At 36.5% G+C, this 20614-nt stretch overlaps 1 protein-coding gene across 4 annotated transcripts in view; it reads left to right on the top strand.

Moving 5' to 3' along the window:
• The window catches only part of LOC6620432 (synaptosomal-associated protein 25), a 93684-nt gene extending 80707 nt beyond the window's left edge, over positions 1-12977 (top strand). For 3 of the 4 annotated variants that reach the window (XM_032718867.1, XM_032718869.1, XM_032718868.1), the window contains 2 exons: positions 10251-10395; positions 11374-12977. In XM_032718867.1, coding sequence (XP_032574758.1) covers positions 10251-10395; positions 11374-11436 — 208 coding nt within the window. In that variant the 3' untranslated portion in view covers positions 11437-12977. The remainder of the gene's footprint in view (positions 1-10250; positions 10396-11373) is intronic. The other variant, XM_032718866.1, reaches the window with a different exon arrangement.
• Positions 12978-20614: the final 7637 nt, after the last annotated feature.

The raw sequence follows: 20614 nt of genomic DNA, 5'->3' as shown, positions 1-20614 counted from the left end.
CCGTCAACAAAAAAGTGGCTGCATAGTTCCAAACCAATGTATGGCCGTCACGCATCTTGTTATTCTAGTGTCTTTTGTTGTACCCTGTTGGAATAACGTCCACATAGGCATCGTGCAAAAGTGCGTGGGCTGCTGCAGGGTACTCCGGCGATGATCGACGGCGAGCTCCTTTAGAACTCGAACAGCCAAAAAAGGGCACAGTGCCAATCCGTAAGTCACCGTCAGTAAGCGAATCAGAGGTTCATTCTCAGTCTTGCGCCAAACAATGCCCTAAAAATTGGTATGCGACTTTAAGCTTTGAATTCCGCGAAACATCTTCTCGATATTTGCGCACAGAACATATTGATGCTACCGGAAACGTAGACAAACGACAAGAAGATCGCGTTAAATCGGTGGACCAATATGAAGTCTTTTTGTCTAAATATGTGTATAAATATAAAATATATGTATAAATATGTTCTATTTATGGGCTGCAATAAACATGTCACGGGACAGCATAAGTGGCAACTACAGATAAGTACGATTGCAGCGGCCTATTGTCAAGAGATATGACCACGCGGGAGGCCTCAAACATAGATTTAAGAATAAAACTCAGCTGCATTTACCAACGCAGACTGCGGCGTCTTACAAGCGCTGCATTATATAATTAGATGATAAGAACCTATGTAAGAATGAATAAAAGGCGAAGCCCTCTCAGCAGCGAGTCAGTTAGATTCAAACACCCGAATTGAACTCATTAAGTGTACGCACAAGTTATAGTGTGAACACTTTTATTGAGCGATACTTTAGAGCTCTCCTTTCCAGTTCCATCAAATACTACACGGGATTTGGTAGGAAGGCTGTCCAGTTTGATGACAGCGTGGTGCGGACAATAATAGCAAGTATCTGGAACTATTCAATCTTCAGTCTGGTGACCTACTAAATTTCCTTTCCAGCGAGAACAGACTATTGATGGCCTGTGGCAAGGTCGATTCAATAGGTGGTCCCGTCTCTATGAAAGGGTAGTCGACGACATAAACCCCGTCCGTCGAGCGCTTATGGGTGGCAGAAAAATTATGCTCTTTTGGATCGTTATCGTGCAAGAGAGCGTGGTTAGTTTGAATGGTGTCCATCTCCATGAATGAACGAACCATTGTGCCGAGGTCCGCGTAATGAGTAACATCAGTAGTAGGATGCTCATCCCACGTTGATGCAATAATCCAACCAAAAACATTATTGAGTCGTAAAAGTATTTCCGTTGTCCTGTGTATAGAGACCAGAGCTGATCCGATCCGACGATGACATTGATTGCTCATGGTGTGCAGAACGTTGGGTCTGCCAACGGAAGCTCGCAGATTTGCTTCCACGTTGAAGATGAGGTGTCAATAACTTATGTTGGGAGTGAGGTCGTCAGAGAGTTGACTATATACGAGACCAATTCGATAGTTTGGCCCGAATGACCAGAACGCAGCTTGATATATTCACGTCCTCGGGTAACGCCTTCGAATAGCTGAGCGCAGGAAGGGCCACGTTCCTCGTATTATAAGCCAGGGCAACCTCCCTTGAGGATATATTATATAATATAATATAATATAATATAATCTAATCTAATATAATATAATATAATATAATCTAATATAATATAATATAATATAATATAATATAATGTAATATAATATAATATAATATAATATAATATAATATAATATAATATAATATAATATAATATAATATAATATAATATAATATAATATAATATAATATAATATAATATAATATAATATAATATAATATAATATAATATAATATAATATAATATAATATAATATAATATAATATAATATAATATAATATAATATAATATAATATAATATAATATAATATAATATAATATAATATAATACAAATTTATTTAGTTAAAGTTTAATAACTGTTTTATTTGACATAAGCGTGACACGGTTGTAAGTCGTTTGGAAGTTAACACAAGAAGAAGGAAGTTTCCAGAAAAACAAAAAGAACTTATTTAGATCAGTGTGACCAACTTTCAGTATATAGTTTATTAAATTAACATACATAATATTTTAGTATTTCAATAAATATAATATAAGATAAAATAATATAATATAATATAATACAATATAATATAGTATAATATAATATATAGTATAATATAATATAATATAATATAATCTAGTGACAAAAGATCCACGACCAAGCGTATCTTCTAAGATTGAACCACGCGATTCGGCGCTAAAGTGAATAAATCGTAATAAAATTAACTCTTTTTTATCCGCAAAAGAAGTACGTATAATAAGTGGTTGACACACAATAATAGTCAAGCCACTGCATACGGTCATAAAAAGTGTTAAAACAAAAAAACTCTCCTAAACCAAGTAAAATCAACCATGGCAATCGAGCAAGTCAAACTGTTATCGGAACCCCATTTGAATCAAGCTTTAAGCCAAATTAGGCAATTACCAACATTCAGTGGTAATACCCAAGAGCTCAGTGCCTTTATCCGAAGGATCGAAGGATTCATAATTCAACTGTACCCATCAACCGACACTAGAAAAAGACATGTAATCTTCAGCGCAATTTGAATGCCCAAGATGCCCAACGAGTATCCCAGTTATCCGAAACAACAACCTGGCCAACCCTAATGAACGCACTCATTAGCGAATATAAAAACCAAACACCATGTGAAAAACTACTCTGTCGTCTCTACAACACACCCTTCAGCGGAAGTATTCGTAAGTTTGTCAAAGAAACAAAATAGCTGCAGAGAGTCAAGATTACAGAAAATAGGATTAGGTCTATTATAGTCAGAACATAAAACTCTGTAAGGGTCATGCAACTCATAATTAGATCTACAATGATTTAAGATAAGGGGTATATAGTTTCAAGTGACTCTACTTGGAACCGAGAAGTTAAGCCGACTAATCAAGTCGGGACTCTCAACATCCCCACGAATAAGCTTACAAATAAAGACTGTTCCAAGCATAGTTCTACGGTTAGCTAGGGATGGTAAATTAATTAAAAGTAGTCTACTGGAATAAGGAGGTAATATATGGCTTGCATCCCAATTTAGGCGCCGCAAGGCAAAAAGTAAGAAGTTTTTTTGCACCGATTCAATGCGGTCCGAGTGGACTGCGTATTGTGGACTCCAAACAGGTGATCCGTACTCGAGAATCGGACGGACTAACGAAATAAATAAGCTTTTAGTCAAGTAAGGGTCTTCAAATTCCTTAGACCACCTTTTTATAAAACCAAGCACACCCCTGGCCTTATTGACAATAGATGAAATATGGTCAGAAAATTTTAGTTTTGGGTCCAGAAGAACATTAAGATCATCAACTCGTGTTATTCTGTCCAGAGAGCACCCACTTAGAGTGTAAGTCGTGCGTATTGGGTTGGCACGACAAAAGGTCATAACTTTACACTTGGAGCCATTTAAGTCTAATATGTTATCACGGCACCATATTTGAAATCGGTCTAGATCGGATTGTAAGTCCAAATGGCAAGAAGTGTCCTTGTACTGGAGGCATAATTTAATATCGTCTGCGTACATAAGTACATGCGAATGTTTTATTATTAAGGGGAGGTCGTTAATTAATAAGGTAAAAAGAAGCGGACCGAGGTGGCTCCCTTGTGGGACACCAGATGTGACTTGGAGAATACAAGATAGAAAATTTTTAAAGAGGACTTATTGCGTTCTGCCATTCAGATAGCTTGAAATCCAATTTAGAAGATCAACAGGGGAACCTATAAGATCAAGTTTTTTTATTAGAAGGTAATGATTAACAGAGTCAAATGCTTTACTGAAATCAGTGTAGATGACATCTGTTTGAAGATTATTTTTGAAACCCTCTATTACGAAAGAAGTTAGCTCCAAGAGGTTAGTGGTTGTAGATCTGCGTTTCATAAAACCGTGTTGACACGGTGATATGATTGATCTACAAAGGTGCTGCAAATGATGAGTGATAACATTTTCAAAAAGATTAGGGATTCGATTTAGAGATTCCTCTGTAATAGGTTGCTTCCAATTTGCTAACTTTTGTATGAAGAGGAATCACAAAGGAGTCCTTCCATATATGAGGAAACTGTGAAGATTCCAGAGACAAGGTAAACAGTTTCAGTAGAGGCTTGCACAAGGCTTCCGCACAGAATCTGAGCACACAGCCAGGGGATTCCATCGGAACCTAACGAATAGACAGGTTTAACACGTTGAAGATCGTTAAGCAGTGAGCTTTCGTTTATAGTGGGGCAAAATATTAGATTCGACTTAGATACCGCATAAGAGTATGACTGTTCGGAATGAGGTAACGTAGAATATGTTGTTTGAAAAAACTTGGCGAATAGATCGGCTATTGCCTGATCCGATGTTACCGAAGTGTTTTAAGAAAATAGCGAAGAAGGTGAAGAAATTGTTTGTCGCTTAGTGTTAACGAAATTATAAAACTGTTTCTTAAATATTTGGAAAGGATGGAATGGGAACCGGTATTTTTTAATTTTTTATAAAGTCTGCACTTTACATTTCTTAGGTGTGTCAACTCTTTATTAAACCAAGGAGGTTACAGATTGACGGATAGTACATCGTAACACAAGAGTCAAAAAATTATTTAATTGTGGTATACAACTTATTAATGGCATCCGTCATTATGTTGCAAGAGTAAAGATCGGACCAATTAAAGCCAGCTAAAAAATTGGTTAGACTCCGAAAATTTGCTTTGCGAAAACAGTGAATTCGCTTTTTTGACTTCTCTGATTTTACTTATAATACGGTACCTATGTCGATTGTAACCATGGACAGAAACACACTTTCAGGACTTGTTACAAGGCATAGATCCAACAGTCGACCAAGAGACTTTCGAATATAATTAACTTGCGACAACGACAAGTCGAGCAAGCCATCAATAAAGTCATGTTGTGCTAGAGGGAGAAGGATATTCGATTGTTTTTTTCACCTAGAACTACCAATTGGTCCCTGTCAGACAGTTTATTCAAGATGGACTGGATAGCGGACAGATGATTCTGATATTCTGGGAATTCAGAAGATGGCGGAATATACGAGCACGTAATATAAACTGATCTGTCGGAAAAAGACACTTTACACATAAGAATTCCGAGTTACGGGAATCGTCCAAAAGTAACTCCTCCGACGTGAGGGTAGATCTAACCGCAATTAAGACTCCACCTCCCCGTCTGGAGGGACGGTCATACCTATATATAGTGTACATACCTGGGAAGACTTCGGAGTTAAGTATCTCCGGCTTTAACCAAGTCTCTGTGAGCACTATAATATGGGATGCAAATGAAAGACTATCACAATACAATTTGGTTACGCAAGCCCCTAGCATTTTGATAGGAAATAGTAAGATTCATTGTTAGTTTTTTGAAGAAGAGGAAGAAGATGAAGAGGCGGATGGTGCAGTGGTCTGACCACGTGAGGGAAGTTTAATTCCCACGGGCCCATTTTTCCTATTTTTGATCTTACCTTCGAACTCTTTTAGCACCATACTATCCGGCCAAAAATCACCTGAACATATGATCGAAAAGAGCTCGTTTGGGACAGTTATTTTGAAAGATGATATGTCCCTAGCGTAAGAGAGGTTAATTTTTTCCACTTTTATATTATCGGCTTTTGTTTTTTCTTGTATATAAGACAATAAATCAGATGATGTTTGATCAGGGGAAAGCCGAGAAACGAAAATTTGTATTTTTAGTGGAACCACCGGCCCTGCAGATTGTATTTCTGAAGTGCCAATAGGCCGGACTCAATGTTCCCTTGTGGTGGTAAATTAATCGGAACAGGTGGAATCACTATAAGACAAAATTTCTTTAATTTCCCAATGAAACCTTCTCAAGTAAAAGTCCACACTATAAAGTCCACATAAAGTCAAGCAAACTTTTTCCCATTAAACAAACATTCTATATTCAAAACTTTTCAGAAAAATATGACTTACTATTAGGCAGAAACTATTTAGAGCCAACCAACACCCACATTAATTATTCAACACAAACAGTCACTATAAATGGCTACACATTCAAAATGTGGTACGACCACATCCAAACAGATGAGTCCAAGGCTACCATTGAGTGCCCCAGGTCATGTAACCCAGAGGAAACCCGTTTACATACCCCAAAAAAAGGAGAAAACCTTCCGGAAATTTAAGCGGATACTTAAAATCAGATGAGTCAAAGGTCTCCAATGAGTGCCCCAGATCGTCTAACCCAGAAGAGTCCAAGACTACCTATGAGTGTCTCAAGACTTCTAAATCTGAAGAAGAAGCCCATCTGGTAAAATTCTCTAACTTCGCCTTAGATGACGAGTTAAGGGAATGTAACGTATTCAGATTAGAATATCAGTTAACAAGTAACATCAGGAAAAGCTGCGTGTGACGACGAACGACACACGAAGCTATACTTCGGATGCTGGTCGGCGGCCGTGATCTGTGCGAGATAGGGTAATCTTAAGCTTTCTCTCTTTGTATTATTTAGTTCTAAACTGACAGCCGAAATAAAGTGACGTTATCGAAAAATAACTGCTGTGAATATCAAGTCGGAGCTACGAACCTTCTACCGGCTTATTCCAGTTGGTCACTTCAGCCATAGTCACCGATCGTGGACAACACCCGATCCCGATCCGCGCTCTGCACCACACCGCAGCTACAGAGGCGACGTCGAGGTGACTGTGTTGTGGGCAGCAACTTGCCGCAACACACTTCAGCAACTACGTGAGCAGCAACGTGCCACGTTGACATCCCCTTGCAACAACGGTGCAGGCGGAGGAGTTCGCGGGCAACTACCTTGCCGCGTCAATATTCAAATCATATCTTATCTAAATACAGAAGAAAGGGAGCGACTTTCCCAAGTTTTGATTGAATACCGTGATATTCAGTACAAAGAAGGTGAAACTTTGACCTTCACAAGTACGATTAAACATTCTATTCATACAAAACACGAAGACCCTATCTATAAAAAACCATATAAATAGCCTCAAGCGTTTGATCAAGAAGTCAACAAGCAAATCAGCGAAATGATAGGTCAAAAAATAATTAGGAAATCTAAATCCCCCTATTATTCTCCAATTTGGATTGTGCCAAAGAAAAGTGATGCTTCTGGTAAACCAAAATTTCGATTAGTCATAGACTATCGTGGTCTTAACGAGATAACCATTGACGACAAATTCCCTCTTCCTGTAATGGATGAAATATTAGACAAGCTTGGACGATGTCAATACTTCACAACCATTGATCTATTGTAGCTAAAGGTTTCAATCAAATTCAAATGAACCAGCAATCAATATCCAAAACAGCATTTTTTAACAGAACATGGACATTACGGATATACTCGTATGCCTTTTGGTCTGAAAAATGCACCCGCAACATTTCAACGCTGTATGAACAATCTTTTAGAAGAATTAATTTATAAAGATTGTTTAGTTTATTTAGATGATATCATTTATTCCACTTTATTGGAAAAACACATTATGTCATTGAAAAAGGTATTTGATAAGCTGATCGTAGCTAATCTAAAATTGCAACTTGATAAATGTGAATTTCTAAAGAATGAAACTGAATTTCTCGGTCACGACAGACTGTATAAAACTAAACCCTAACAAAATAAATGCAATTGTTCATTTCCCTATTCCTAAAACCACAAAAGAAATAAAACCTTTCCTTGGACTCTGCGGATTCTACCGTAAGTTCATTCCCAATTTTGCAAAAATAGCAAAACCTATGACCCCCAAATTAAAGAAAGGAGTACTAATTAACACAAAAGATAATGATTACATGTACGCCTTCGAGAAACTAAAAATACTCATCACGTCCGATCCAATCCTTATATACCCCAACTTCGAAACGAAATTTTCGCTGACAACAGACGCAAGTAATGTAGCCATAGGTGCTGTATTATCCCAAGAGCATAAACCCATCTTCTATGCAAGCAGAACTTTAAGCGAACACGAACTTAACTATTCGGCAATAGAAAAAGAACAACAAAATATTTCAGGTCCTACCTATTCGGTAGAAAGGTGACATATTAAGCGATCATAGGCCACATGTATGGGTAAGTAACATAAAAAATCCCAATATGAAATTACAGAGATGCAAGATAAAACTTAACGAATACGATTATAATATTCTATATCTACCCGGTAAAGAAAATCATGTAGCTGACGCTCTATCTAGAGTTGAAATTCAGGAAAACTTCCTAGGAGAAGATGACCCAGCTTCCCTTCCCGCAGCAGCTACTGTGCATTGTGCACAAGAAGATAACCAAAATGACATTTCAATAACAGAAAGACCTCTTAATTATTACAACAGACAATTCGAATTCATAAAAGACAATTTTGACGACATCCAAATAATAAAATATTTCCATAAAACTAGAATAAAAACCAGTTATAAAGAAATGACACATACCCTTGCTAAGGATCTAATTAAAGAACACTTCAGCACTAAGAAAAGTGTTATTTACTTCCCCGATGAGATCGATTTTCAAATATTTTAAAATTCGCATATTAAAATCATAAGTTCCGACAGTTTTACTAAAACTATGAAAACCAGTAGCAAACTAATACATTTTCAAACATAAACCCAACAAGGAAATCATTCTCAAAACACATAAAGAATTATTACACCCTGGTATAGAAAAACTCACACTTCAGTTCAAAGAACTTTACTGATACCCTGATTATCAAATAAGTTTTTGATAAACATCATAAAGGAATGTAAAATCTGTAACATCGCTAAAATGTGAATGATGAAAATGAACATCAATAGAGAAGCTATAATAGGAGGCAATATCATGATAAAAGCATTTAATTGTTCTGTCCAATTAGAAGAAATATTAATTACCAACTAATAGATCAACACAATCAGACGAATGTCTTTCAAACAATAACAATAAAATATTATAATAGTTATTATTGTAATAATGTACTTTATCTATAAATATAAAACTATACCCCAAAAGTTAATTGTAAAATTTAAAAATCAAACCCTACAAAATGGAAAGACTTTTTTCTTAAGGAAGGGGAAGTAACATATCCATTCTACACCCACAATTCCCCAACCACACACACTATTGTAAACACTGGCACACACACACATTAATGTCTAAATACAATCACACACACACATTAATGTGAAAGTACAAAATGTAATCAAGGATCGGGAGCCCTTCTATTAAGCTTAGCTGTTATTTACGCACAGCACCATGTTCCAAAGTGTAGACTCTGTGGACTGAAATAACCAAAACTTCCGCCCACACAATCGTCTCAGGATTCTCCAATTACTCCTATTTTTTGGGAGCTCCTCTCTTTTCGGGATCTAGTTCTTGCTTTATTAGAATTAATAAAAACGTTTAATAATACATAAAAACCCAACTGTGGTCTTTTTTATTAAACTCTCGGTCTGAATTCGTAAATATATATATAATAATGTAATATAATATAATATATTATATTAACATATTACTATAATATAATACAAAATAATATAATACAATATATTATATTATAATACAATAATATAATATTATATTATAATACAATATATTATAATGTATTATAATATATTATGATATAATTGTTTCTACCGACGCTCCGGGTCCACGCCATTTTTACGCCGCAGTCCCTTTGACAGAACGCCTGTTAAAAGCAGAACGTTCCCACCTTGACATTCCGTGAAATGGAAACGGTTAGCTCGGCGACCTCACTTCTGATGTCCTTCGTTTGCATATCTGGGTGCTGCAAAATCCTTCACACAAACTGCTTCGCATCTTCAAGCACTAAGGGCCTCGCCATATCTTGACTAGCGTTGTAGCCACGCGTCCCAACCTAACGCGTTATGCCTTCGGACACCTCAGCTACCTGTGTCTCAATTCGTTGCTGATTTCCAAATTTGAAAACTCTATTTTTAAATTTTTCTCTTGTTTTACGTTGTTTACTTGTTTTGTTTCTCGCCGCCACTCCTCCTCCATCGCTACTCGCCATGTCCACTCTCCAAGTACATGGTCAATGGTTTTACCGTTTGTCTAGTGCCATTTGTCGAAAGCCTTGTCATTACTCGTGGCATCTCTCTCTTCGGTGTCTCTTACATTTTTCTATGCACTTTATCTTTCTCCAAACTCTCCTTCTTCAAACTTTCCCCACACCCTCTTTCACCGAACCCATGCTTTCGAACTTTTGAAATTAATTCTATATTATAATACTTACATACAACAATAATAAAATGAATTGACAAACAACACATTATTTTATTTAGGATAACGAATGACGCTAGAGAAGATGAAATGGAAGAAAATATGGGCCAGGTAAACACAATGATAGGCAATCTCCGAAACATGGCATTGGATATGGGCTCTGAGCTGGAAAATCAAAATCGTCAAATTGATAGAATAAACCGGAAGGTATGTTGACATTTATTTAAAACAAACATTTTATTCTAAACATTAACATATGTAAGTGGCTGGCGCATCTTTCGAGTCAAGTCGCCAAAAAAGGTGTTCGGGATGTTTCATAAGCTAGTGTTTAGCAGCTTGATGGATTCTATTACACACCATGAGCTGAGCGTGATTGTCATCTTCGTCAATTATTAATTGGCGATACGGATGGACGGATTGCAAAATGTTTTGATATTTTTTAATATTGTTATTAGTCTTGTAAATTTTTTCGATTTGATAAAAAAAACTTTTGGCCATGACCACTATAACGCCAACTAACCGCCCATTCTTTGACACTATAATCTCCAAAATCTAACGATATGCGAGAAAAATTAAGAAATTTCGTGTTCTCACTTCTACTAGCTGAGTAACGACGAACTCGACTATAGCATTCTCTCTTGTTTTAGAGATTTCTTTGAGTGCTTTCTGCCACTGCGGCCACTAAATTAGTTCCATTATCAACTTTACTTTCTTTTCCTTTCAATTTGTAATAAAATTTAGAAAATTCGTCCTAGCACTCGATCGTTTGATATAGAATAATTCGTTGTCTCTTAGCTAAAAACTAAATTTGTGCGACAATTCTAAATACTGAACTGAAACTTCCCGCATGGCCTTGGTCATTACATTTAATGCGTAAAATGCATATCGATCGCTTTGGGAAATCTTGTTTTGAGGAGCAGATCCCAAAGCGATCGATATGCATTTTACGCAATAAATGTAATGACCAAAGCAATGCGATAAGTTTCAGTTCAGTTTTTAAAATCAGTTTTCTGATTATCAAAAACTAACTATTTTCACATAGAAACAGGATCATTTAAAAGAAATAGCAGTTTAGCCGACAATTCTTGGGGATATAGCTTGAACTGTAACTCTACTCTTTCGTAAAAATATATATACAAAGTTAATTACGTATATTTTCTGAAATGCTTCCTTCTTTCTTTCCAGGGCGAATCTAATGAAGCGCGGATAGCAGTTGCTAATCAAAGGGCACATCAACTATTAAAGTAAAAAGATTGAAGGGCGACTAGGATATACATAAACATTTCAACAAATAGATTCTGATTCATAAGTGTGCAAACTAGCCCTTTCTGTCTATGATGTAAGCCCATCTATGTGCTCCAAAAAGTTATATAAAACTGAACACATCTAAAAAAAACAAAAAAAACACAGTATGTTCAAAACATTTTAAAAGTGCTTAACTTACCCCTCTGTTGTTCTGAAATGTGACGTATGAACTGTATATTTTTTTCGAGATGTCACTGTTCATTTTAAAGGTAAAATCATATTAATGACGATCTTAACTACATAAGCATAAATAAAAACGAGGGGTAATTATAGAACCAATAAAGGAACCAATATTTTATGTTTTAATCCACAGTATTCAATAGTAGTTTGTGACGCGTAGTATAAATCTATTCATAATACTAGCATTTTATTTCGCATCTCCAAGGGATTTAATATTTAGTATTCGTTTACATTGCTTGACAAGTCGATATTTTAGTCATTTTCTTCACTTCTTATATGTACTGATGGCGTTTTTTGTTTAAGGCTATTGATAAAAACCTGTACAATCATCGTTAAACTTTTTTCATACAAACGGGTTGCTTCGGGTTGCTTATCGTCCATAATAAAGTTTGGATAATAATATATAATAATTTAAAAATTCTTGCCATATCGGCTGATGTCTCAAATTCCGAGTATTTTCAATTGTTAGAGTATTTAAATTTTGCTTAAATTTTATTTTGCCTATCAAATATTTATAAAGAACAATAAATGTTATTTGTGGCTTTGTATTAGAAACACCTCTATGCACAGGATTTGTAGTATATAATAAAAATATGTAAATACATTAAATTTAAAGGGATAGTAGCATCGCAAGTCAACGTTAATATAACCTTGCAAACGGTTCTAATGGTTTTAAGCTTAACTCGCATAAATTTGTATAGACTTCGAGTAAAAGAGTATAAAAATCCGTTAATACTATATAGAATATAAATAAAACAATATTTAAAAAATAGGTACTTTTCTCTTATTTAAATGTATGACTTAGTTTTAGGTATCTGGTGTTTACATTACCAGTCTAAAAGTATTTTTATCAAATTGAAAACACATCATCATAAATTGAAAGTAATTTTATATCAAAAATTAAATTTTTTGTAATTGACGCAAACTGTTCATGGCTATATCGACAAGTTGTTACATAAAAGTATTTATTAAAATTATAACGCTTAGTAAGTGGTTATGAATTGCAAAAATGTTGTTTGCTACATTAACGCTAAATAACTCATAAGTTATGTTCATGAAAAAGCACAAGAATGTCCTATAATTAAAATTTTATTTTAAAACCTTTTAGACGAAGAAGTTGTTACAAATTCAAACATACCTCTAACATACATAAATTGTTATCTTACATAATACTGAAGTCAGGGTTTATTAACATTTTTTGCTCACTTTAAAATGTTACTAAATCCCTCTAATGAATGTTACAAACAAAAATTTATAAGTTCTGAAAACTGAAATAAATTATTGGTCTATGCACATAACTTTGATATATTTTTTGTCTTTTATTTTGGTGCATTTTGTATAAATTATTTAAAGATTGATTGCACCGCCTCGCGATGCTGTTGTCGTCAGGAATCCTCCAGAGGTGAAGGGCTTCCTTCGCTGGCAACTCCGGGGAGTCCGGGGAGCAGAAGATGATTATTTACGTTGAGAGGAACTTTCCTCTTTTAACTGCCTTGTGGTCTGGCAGAGTAGGTAATAAAAATATGTTTTACGGCGCTTAGTCGGAGTTGACGAGCTGTCGCTCTTTATTCTGGTAAATGCAAATTCAAACTGAAACTTAAAATGATTCTTAAAGCTAAGAAAGACTCGCAGCGGCCACGCAAATATGCTGTGTTTGCCGGCTGCGCACGGGTTCCCGGCCCAATGCTGGGTCAGCACTTTAATATTTCATATTTCATACACTGAGCCAACTGATAACTACTTCAAGATTACTGCCGTCCTCGGCTGGTCCTAATTCGGCGATCATCCCGTTTAATTGGATTGCAGATCTCCGCGCTCCGATGAACCGTAGACAGGTGATGCCAATAAAAATCAATGCGCAACCAATAGCTGCTGGGATAAATATTATGCGATGTGAATGATTGGTATTAATTTCTCTCCCGAACTCTTTGATGAACTCCAAGTTACGTTCACTCAGCTGGTGAAGATAGGGGAGACTCAGAATATTTTTGTTGGCGGTGATATTCAATGATGGGGAACTAGCTACACCTGGAGCTCGTATTTGGGCTTTGTCGAGATTTATAAAGGTGGTGTCATTTATCACGACGCGATCGTTGAAGGTAATGAGATGCGTGCCACGTAGATAGACTTCTGTTCCGTTGTCCACCGTGACCCTAGCTGGCCGGTCATTGATGATGATGATTCCCTCATCCACGCGGGTAAGCAGGTGTAGGTCGCTTGGTTGTGACTCGCAATGCCCTAGAACGCCTGCGTGTAGTTCCCTGGCGCATGAGCTTTCCGATGATAGTTGGCAAAAGGTAGCCCCCGGTGTGTGGGTGCAGTTTTAGATTGTACGGACTTCTTCTCCACGCTTTGCTACATTGTTGGTGCTATATTGCTATATTGTCGGTTATTCGCAGCATAACCCCTTTGCAAGTGACCTTCTTACAAGATAATTTTATTTTGGGGAATTTGATAATGAAGTGTATTATTTTAGAGGATTGTAATATTTTTACAGACGATGCGGGCATAAGATCCCCTATGGGGGTATCTGTGGGTTCTTTCAGCCAGTCTGATTTTAAGTCTGCATGATCTGCATGATCTATTTCGACTGACAATATTGTTTTCGCCAGTGTTACAGCCAATATTAAATTTTGTAACTCCATCATTAGTATTCTATTCCTAGCCAGCAGTGTCTCATATAAATGGCCAGTGTCAATTTGGGTATTTTTATGTGTTAGCAAGATTTGATTTACAGTGGTTGTTAATTGGTTGATTCGACTTTGTATTCTAGTATTAATTTTGGTTTGACTGTGTCAACTGCCACTCTGTGAACCTAACTTGTTCTAGATCGCCGGCATCCGGCGTCCCTGCTACCACCTTTAGCATTGAGCCCAGAAAAGCTAAACTCCTTGCGATTCTGTGGTGGACTCTTTACAAATCCAGCGTGTCCCGAAGGTGTGAGGTATCAACTTCTAGCAGCATGTGAAACTGTGAAAACATCTCGTTCATGCTGCTTGTTTCTTCTATTACGCGCATGTATTCCGAAAGATTTGCTGAGTGGGTCACGCACGCGAGCTCCTCCCACACCAGGATCTCTCCATCTATGATGGGGATGTACCTTGCTTGTGAATAGTTAGTGATTTGCGCTGACACCAATGACAGCGGAGGACAAAAATTTTGCGCCTGTGGAAATGTATTTTTTAGTCTCTTTTTCTTGTTCGCTGAGGTTTATCCCATCACCAATTAATTTTATCCTAAAACTAAAACCTCGTGCCTTTGGCAACGGACTTAATGTCTATTAAATGGAAGTTTGACAAACGGCTGACGATAGGTAGTAATAATAAAAAGCTTAAAATTAAGCGAGAGTGTCATTTTAAGTTGTCTATGTGGACCACCCTCCCTTCAATGAGGACCGTGGTCCCCAGGTCTGCTTGTATGGTTTTTTCCTCACACAAGGGAGTGAGTTTATTGCCAAGGCTTCTATTAGTTTTGACCAAAACCTTTTCGCCCACTTCGAAGACTCTGTTTTGTCGAGATGCATTCTCTCTAGACCTTAGCGCGTCTTGGGCACTCTTAATTTTTTTAGCAATTCGTTCTTGTGTATCGTCCGTGGACTCTTGTATTGCGTCGACCGGCCTCTTATCGATGACCGAATGAATTTGTTATAATTTGTAGTGGCTAACAAGATTATCTCCACAGTATCATTTATGCCCTTGTCAATTTTCAGCCACCTGGCGAGATCTAGTAGAGTGCTGTGAAAACGTTCCACTTGCCCGTTTGAGACACTGTGAAGGGGTGGCTCATTCGTGATGCTGACGCCAAAATGGTTGTCTAGTATGGCCGTGATCGTGTGCGATTTTAACGATGTCTCGTTGTCGCAGTAAATTACCTTGGGCTGACCGGTGGGGCCTATTGTGTTCTGCTAATATGACTTCCCTCCTTTCCTCGACCCCAAAAATGTATGTAACACGGTTTTTGCAGTGCCAGAATTTTGTAGTCGGGATTCTCCGCACTAAGGCGTCCTGCACCGTTGCTAACGTGTGCAAATCGCAATGGAGGGCGTTTACGCCCTTGGGGACTATTACGTCCGCAAGGTCATTGAGTAATGACTCCTTGTCGGTGAAGTTGATTTCGTGTCGTTTCTTATATTTGAAGAGAACGAATGAACGTTTTAGCGGAAAGCGGGCCTCTTATAGAATTAGTTGTTTCTGGAAGCAGTTTAGGGGCTTATCTTTCACCATATAAATAGTGTCTCAGTTTGGCCAACGACCAAACGATGGCTAATAATTCTCTTTCATTTGTGGCGTAGTTCATGTCCCTATCCTTTAATGTCCTCGAGATCATTGTGATAGGACGGTTCTCTTGTGAAGGCTAGAAGGTTGAGATTTAGCATACAGATTTAAGGGACATAAACGCAGCGTGTATAAGTAAGCACGCAGCTCTTGCTTTCCCATCCTAGCTCCGTTCGCTGCCCGACTGCAGCTACAGTTATTCTTCATCTACATCGCGGGAAATGGCAGTGCCAACTATTGCAGAGGCAGCCCCGGACTACAGGCCAAAGACTCGGTAGCTCTGCAGCCTAGAGCTGACGAAGTATTATAAGCTGCGCTTGTGGCTGCCCGGAGTGGGAAGCGTTGGGTGGCTAAGGTTATGAGTGGACAGGGAAACTCTGGGGAGTCAGTCGAATTTCGGCAGCGCAGTCGGAACGGAGTCTAAAGGCGGGGGCGTAAACTAGAACGTGCGAAGAAGGAGACGGACAGCGAGTTAGAACGCGAGGAGATGTCAGTGAAGAGCAATGTCAGTCAGTAAGAAACTGCACGACACAGAACAAAGGACGAACAACAATATGTTAAGAATTGTTAACACTTATGGAAATTCCCGATGCTATCACAAGATCACAAGTTAACTATAATAAATATAAAAAAATCTAAAACCATTAACTAGAATTGCAACAGTTAAATAATCAAGATCGAACTAGATCTGAGTAGTTCTTTCGTGTCACAGCCCAACTCAAAGCTAGATTCTAAAATCTTTTATGTTATGTGTTATGTGTTATATCGAAAAACAACAATTGGCGAATTTAATTTTGCTAATTTATCGGTGGTTTACAAGTCTTCTCAGCGAACAGGACAACATCTGGACCAGCAGGAGGAGTATCATCCTTTTAATAGTGTAAACTAATGAATAAGTAAAAACGACAAAAACAAAAATACTATCAAAATCGAAATAAGTTCTAAGCAACAACAAATTTATATTTGTTGTTTTAATAACTTTTTAAACTTTTTAAAATCAAAAGTGTTGAAAATACAAACGTCACACTTATGCAAAGTTGTGTGTGAGTGATTAAAATAAGAGGATCGTGGAGAGGGAGAACGCGCTCTATTATTGTTCTCTTGGTACTCTGTCAATGTTGGCACTCCCATAAATGTTATTAAGTATTCGTTTTTATTTACTTTTTTTAATTAAATAATTATTGAACACTATTTGGTTGACGGGCTGGCTTATAATTTACTTTAAAATATTTTATTATATTAAATTCAAAAGGTTATGGGCCCAGTCACATTTTCGTCCGAGTAGTAAAATAATTGTAACGATTCATAAGGCTAGGGTGGTGCTATGAGATATTCCAGGACGCACGCGCAAAAGTCCAGATGCTCCTTGTCGGTTATATGGGGTGGTGGTCTTGTCCTGGAATCTCAGCCTAATTTTATTCTACTGATTATCAATGTAAGTGCGTGCTAAGACAATAAAGAAAAGGTCGGCAAATCACTACCCACAACACAGACAACGGACAGAAAGATTCTTTTACCCTACAAGCTTTCGCTCGATCCTCAGATGTGATGGAGGATCGTGTAATGCCCGCCCTACCTTGGCCATTCATTACCAAAAATCACAAACAGTTGTCATCCTGAATGGCCCCTCTTGGTCACTAACCACGGCTCACAGGGAATACATCGTAGTCATAGGCAAACAAGTAAGGTTTTCAAAACATTATAAAAAAGATTTATTAGCACAAATCAAATTTCTTAAAGCTATCATACATGTTAATTGAAACTTAATAAAATTCAGACCGCCAATGATAATACTGCAAGTTGCAGCTTTCGATTGAACCTTACCTACCTTTACCCTTGTTTTGGTCTCCACTTAGAGGCCAAGCTTCAATCAAATTGCACCAGTCAGCAAATTACCATTTCAGAATGCTGTGAAATAGCTTCAGCATAAAGCTTTAATCCTAAACATACCTGAAAGTTCGAATAAAATGCTTCTGACCGAGGGTGATTGGATCAGGATTAAGACTTAGAAGATCAGTCTGAATCGCGACGAGATCGTGAACAGTGAAGTGTCTTGTAATATTATAAGTGAAAAAGTCTATCACCGAATAAATAGTAAATAATAAGAAATAAAAACTATTTTTTTAAATAATTAAATAGTAACAGTTTTAATTGGCGCCCAACGTGGGGCGATGTACTTCACAAGTTCTAAAAAACAATATTAACGATGATAAGTTAAATATAAAACGGAACTCGCGCCGCCAAGCACTCACATTTTTAGTGGAAAAATCCACATCAATTCTTCGACATCTAACTACTGTAACAGTGATTTTGGAAAAACTTAATCGGAAAACAATAAATGCAATAATCCAATTAAGAATTTAATATTTAAAAAAGGTGGACTGAATACTTAACGCAAAATACAAGACACTTTAAATCAGACTCAACAAGAAACAAAAACAAAACCAAACCAAAATCTTTAACAAAAAAATATTAAAAAATATTGAAAAAAATCAACACCTAAAAGAAGACCCCAACAGAAAGTAATCAGCACAACTAAACGGAAGACTCCAACGGAAAGTATCGTGAGCAGAAAATAATATTAAGTCTATAAAAAAAATTTAATACAATAAGAGCAGATATAGGGAATACTATTAAGTTGAAAATTTAAAATTGGTGGAAAGTATGTACACATGTATGCAAAAGTCACATGGCCTGCATATACTCCTGCATAGCAGAGAGGATGTGTCGCTCATTTGCAGCTAAGCTACATTCTATTTGTAGCTTTGTGGTATGTGTCCTCGCATGTGTGCCTATGATCTACGCAGCGTCAGTCGATTTATGAAAGCGAGAGTGTGCAGTTGTTCTTACAATAAAGAGTCATAAAAAAGAAAACAACCACGTGCCTATTTATTTCATGCTAGTCTGACAATATTAATAACTTTATTTCACAATTATATTTATAAATAACCATAAAAATCAATTAAAGAAAACAATCTAGAATAAATAGATTTGAAAATGTAAATTTAACAATTGTAACCGGAGGTTCAGCACCAACATTTCTGCGGGCGGGATATCCAGGGCCACTAATCTGTCAATGGAATTAATTAACAGAATAAAAAATGTACAATTTGGTGAAGTGACCAGAAAAACTGAAGGGCAGTTAAACGGTAGCAGAAATGTAGTGGAGGATTATAAAATACAAACAATTGACTCAACTATAAATTGCGAAACTACCCCATAAGTAGTTAAATCCTTACCAAAGTTTACAGGAGAAATAATCCAATATGTAGGCTGGAGAGAAGCTGAAAAATTTGCCATGAGTCTATATAAAATTCAAAGCGATCAATATATACGTAATTCTACGTAATAAATTCATGGGAACAGCACATGATGCTCTAACTAACTATGGTACAGTTTTAAACTTTCAAGCAATGCTTTCCAGATTGGTTTTTATTTATAACGATAAAAGACCAATCCATATTCTCGAATCAGAATTAAGCTTCCTTAGACAGGGACGCTTAATGATTACAGAATTCTATAACGAAGTCAATAATAAAATGACATTACTCATAAATAAAATTATAATGTCATATGGAAAGGACAGTGAAATAACCAAAGAAACTAATTTAGCCGCCGTTTACAGAAGTTAACATTCGAATACTATATCAATGGTCTCTTTTATTTCGATCTGTACTCTAGCTTGGTTCAACAGCGACTGACTGCCGCGCTCTCTGCAGTCGATCAGTCGATAAGTTTCTCGATAATATTTGTATGTATGTATATAGTAAGGATGGGTGTATGAATGTATAAGCTTATGACTAGATTGGCTATGTATAATTAGGTATGTATGACTGTATGTATGACTAAGAGTTAAGGAAGAGGGTAGAAGGAGCAGCCTACTACAACTCGGCCGTCCTGACAACTAGATCTCCCGATCGTAGGATTTTATAACAATTAACGTTTCTTAAAGCTAAGGGTCCTGTTTCTCATTTTATTCTTCTTAGTAGAGATCAAACGGTCTTAAACATTTTTTAGGTTTTCTTTTCTTCTTGTTTGTTTTCTTTGTTTTACAATTGCTTCTTAAATTATACTTTCTATTTCGTACAGAGTTTCTTAAATTATACTTTCTATTTCGTACAGAGTTTCTTAAATTATACTTTCTATTTCGTACAGAGTTTCTTAAATTATACTTTCTATTTCGTACAGAGTTTCTTAAATTATACTTTCTATTTTGTACAGAGTTTCTTTATGCTGTTGATTAACGATTTTATTTTCTAACGATTTCGGACTAACAATTTCATTTTCTAACGATTGTGAACTAACAATTTCATTTTCTAACGATTTTGGACTAACAATTGCATTTTCTAACGATTGTGAACTAACAATTTTATTTTCTAACGATTTTGGACTAACAATTGCATTTTCTAACGATTGTGAACTAACAATTTCATTTTCTAACGATTTTGGACTAACAATTGCATTTTCTAACGATTGTGAACTAACAATTTCATGTTCTAACGATTTTGGACTAACAATTGCATTTTCTAACGATTTTGAAATAACAATTTAATTTTCTAACGATTTCTCAGGACTATCATTTTCAGTATACATTGATCTTTTGTTTATTTCCATGGGTTTTCTCAACGCAGTCATTTCCAAGGTGTACTGGTCTCATAGACTGACCA

This window comes from Drosophila sechellia, chromosome 3L (assembly GCF_004382195.2).
Source record: "Drosophila sechellia strain sech25 chromosome 3L, ASM438219v1, whole genome shotgun sequence".
NCBI lineage: Eukaryota > Metazoa > Arthropoda > Insecta > Diptera > Drosophilidae > Drosophila > Drosophila sechellia.
The sequence above is the reverse complement of the archived record's forward strand: the minus strand, read 5'-3'. Positions and strand labels throughout refer to the sequence as shown.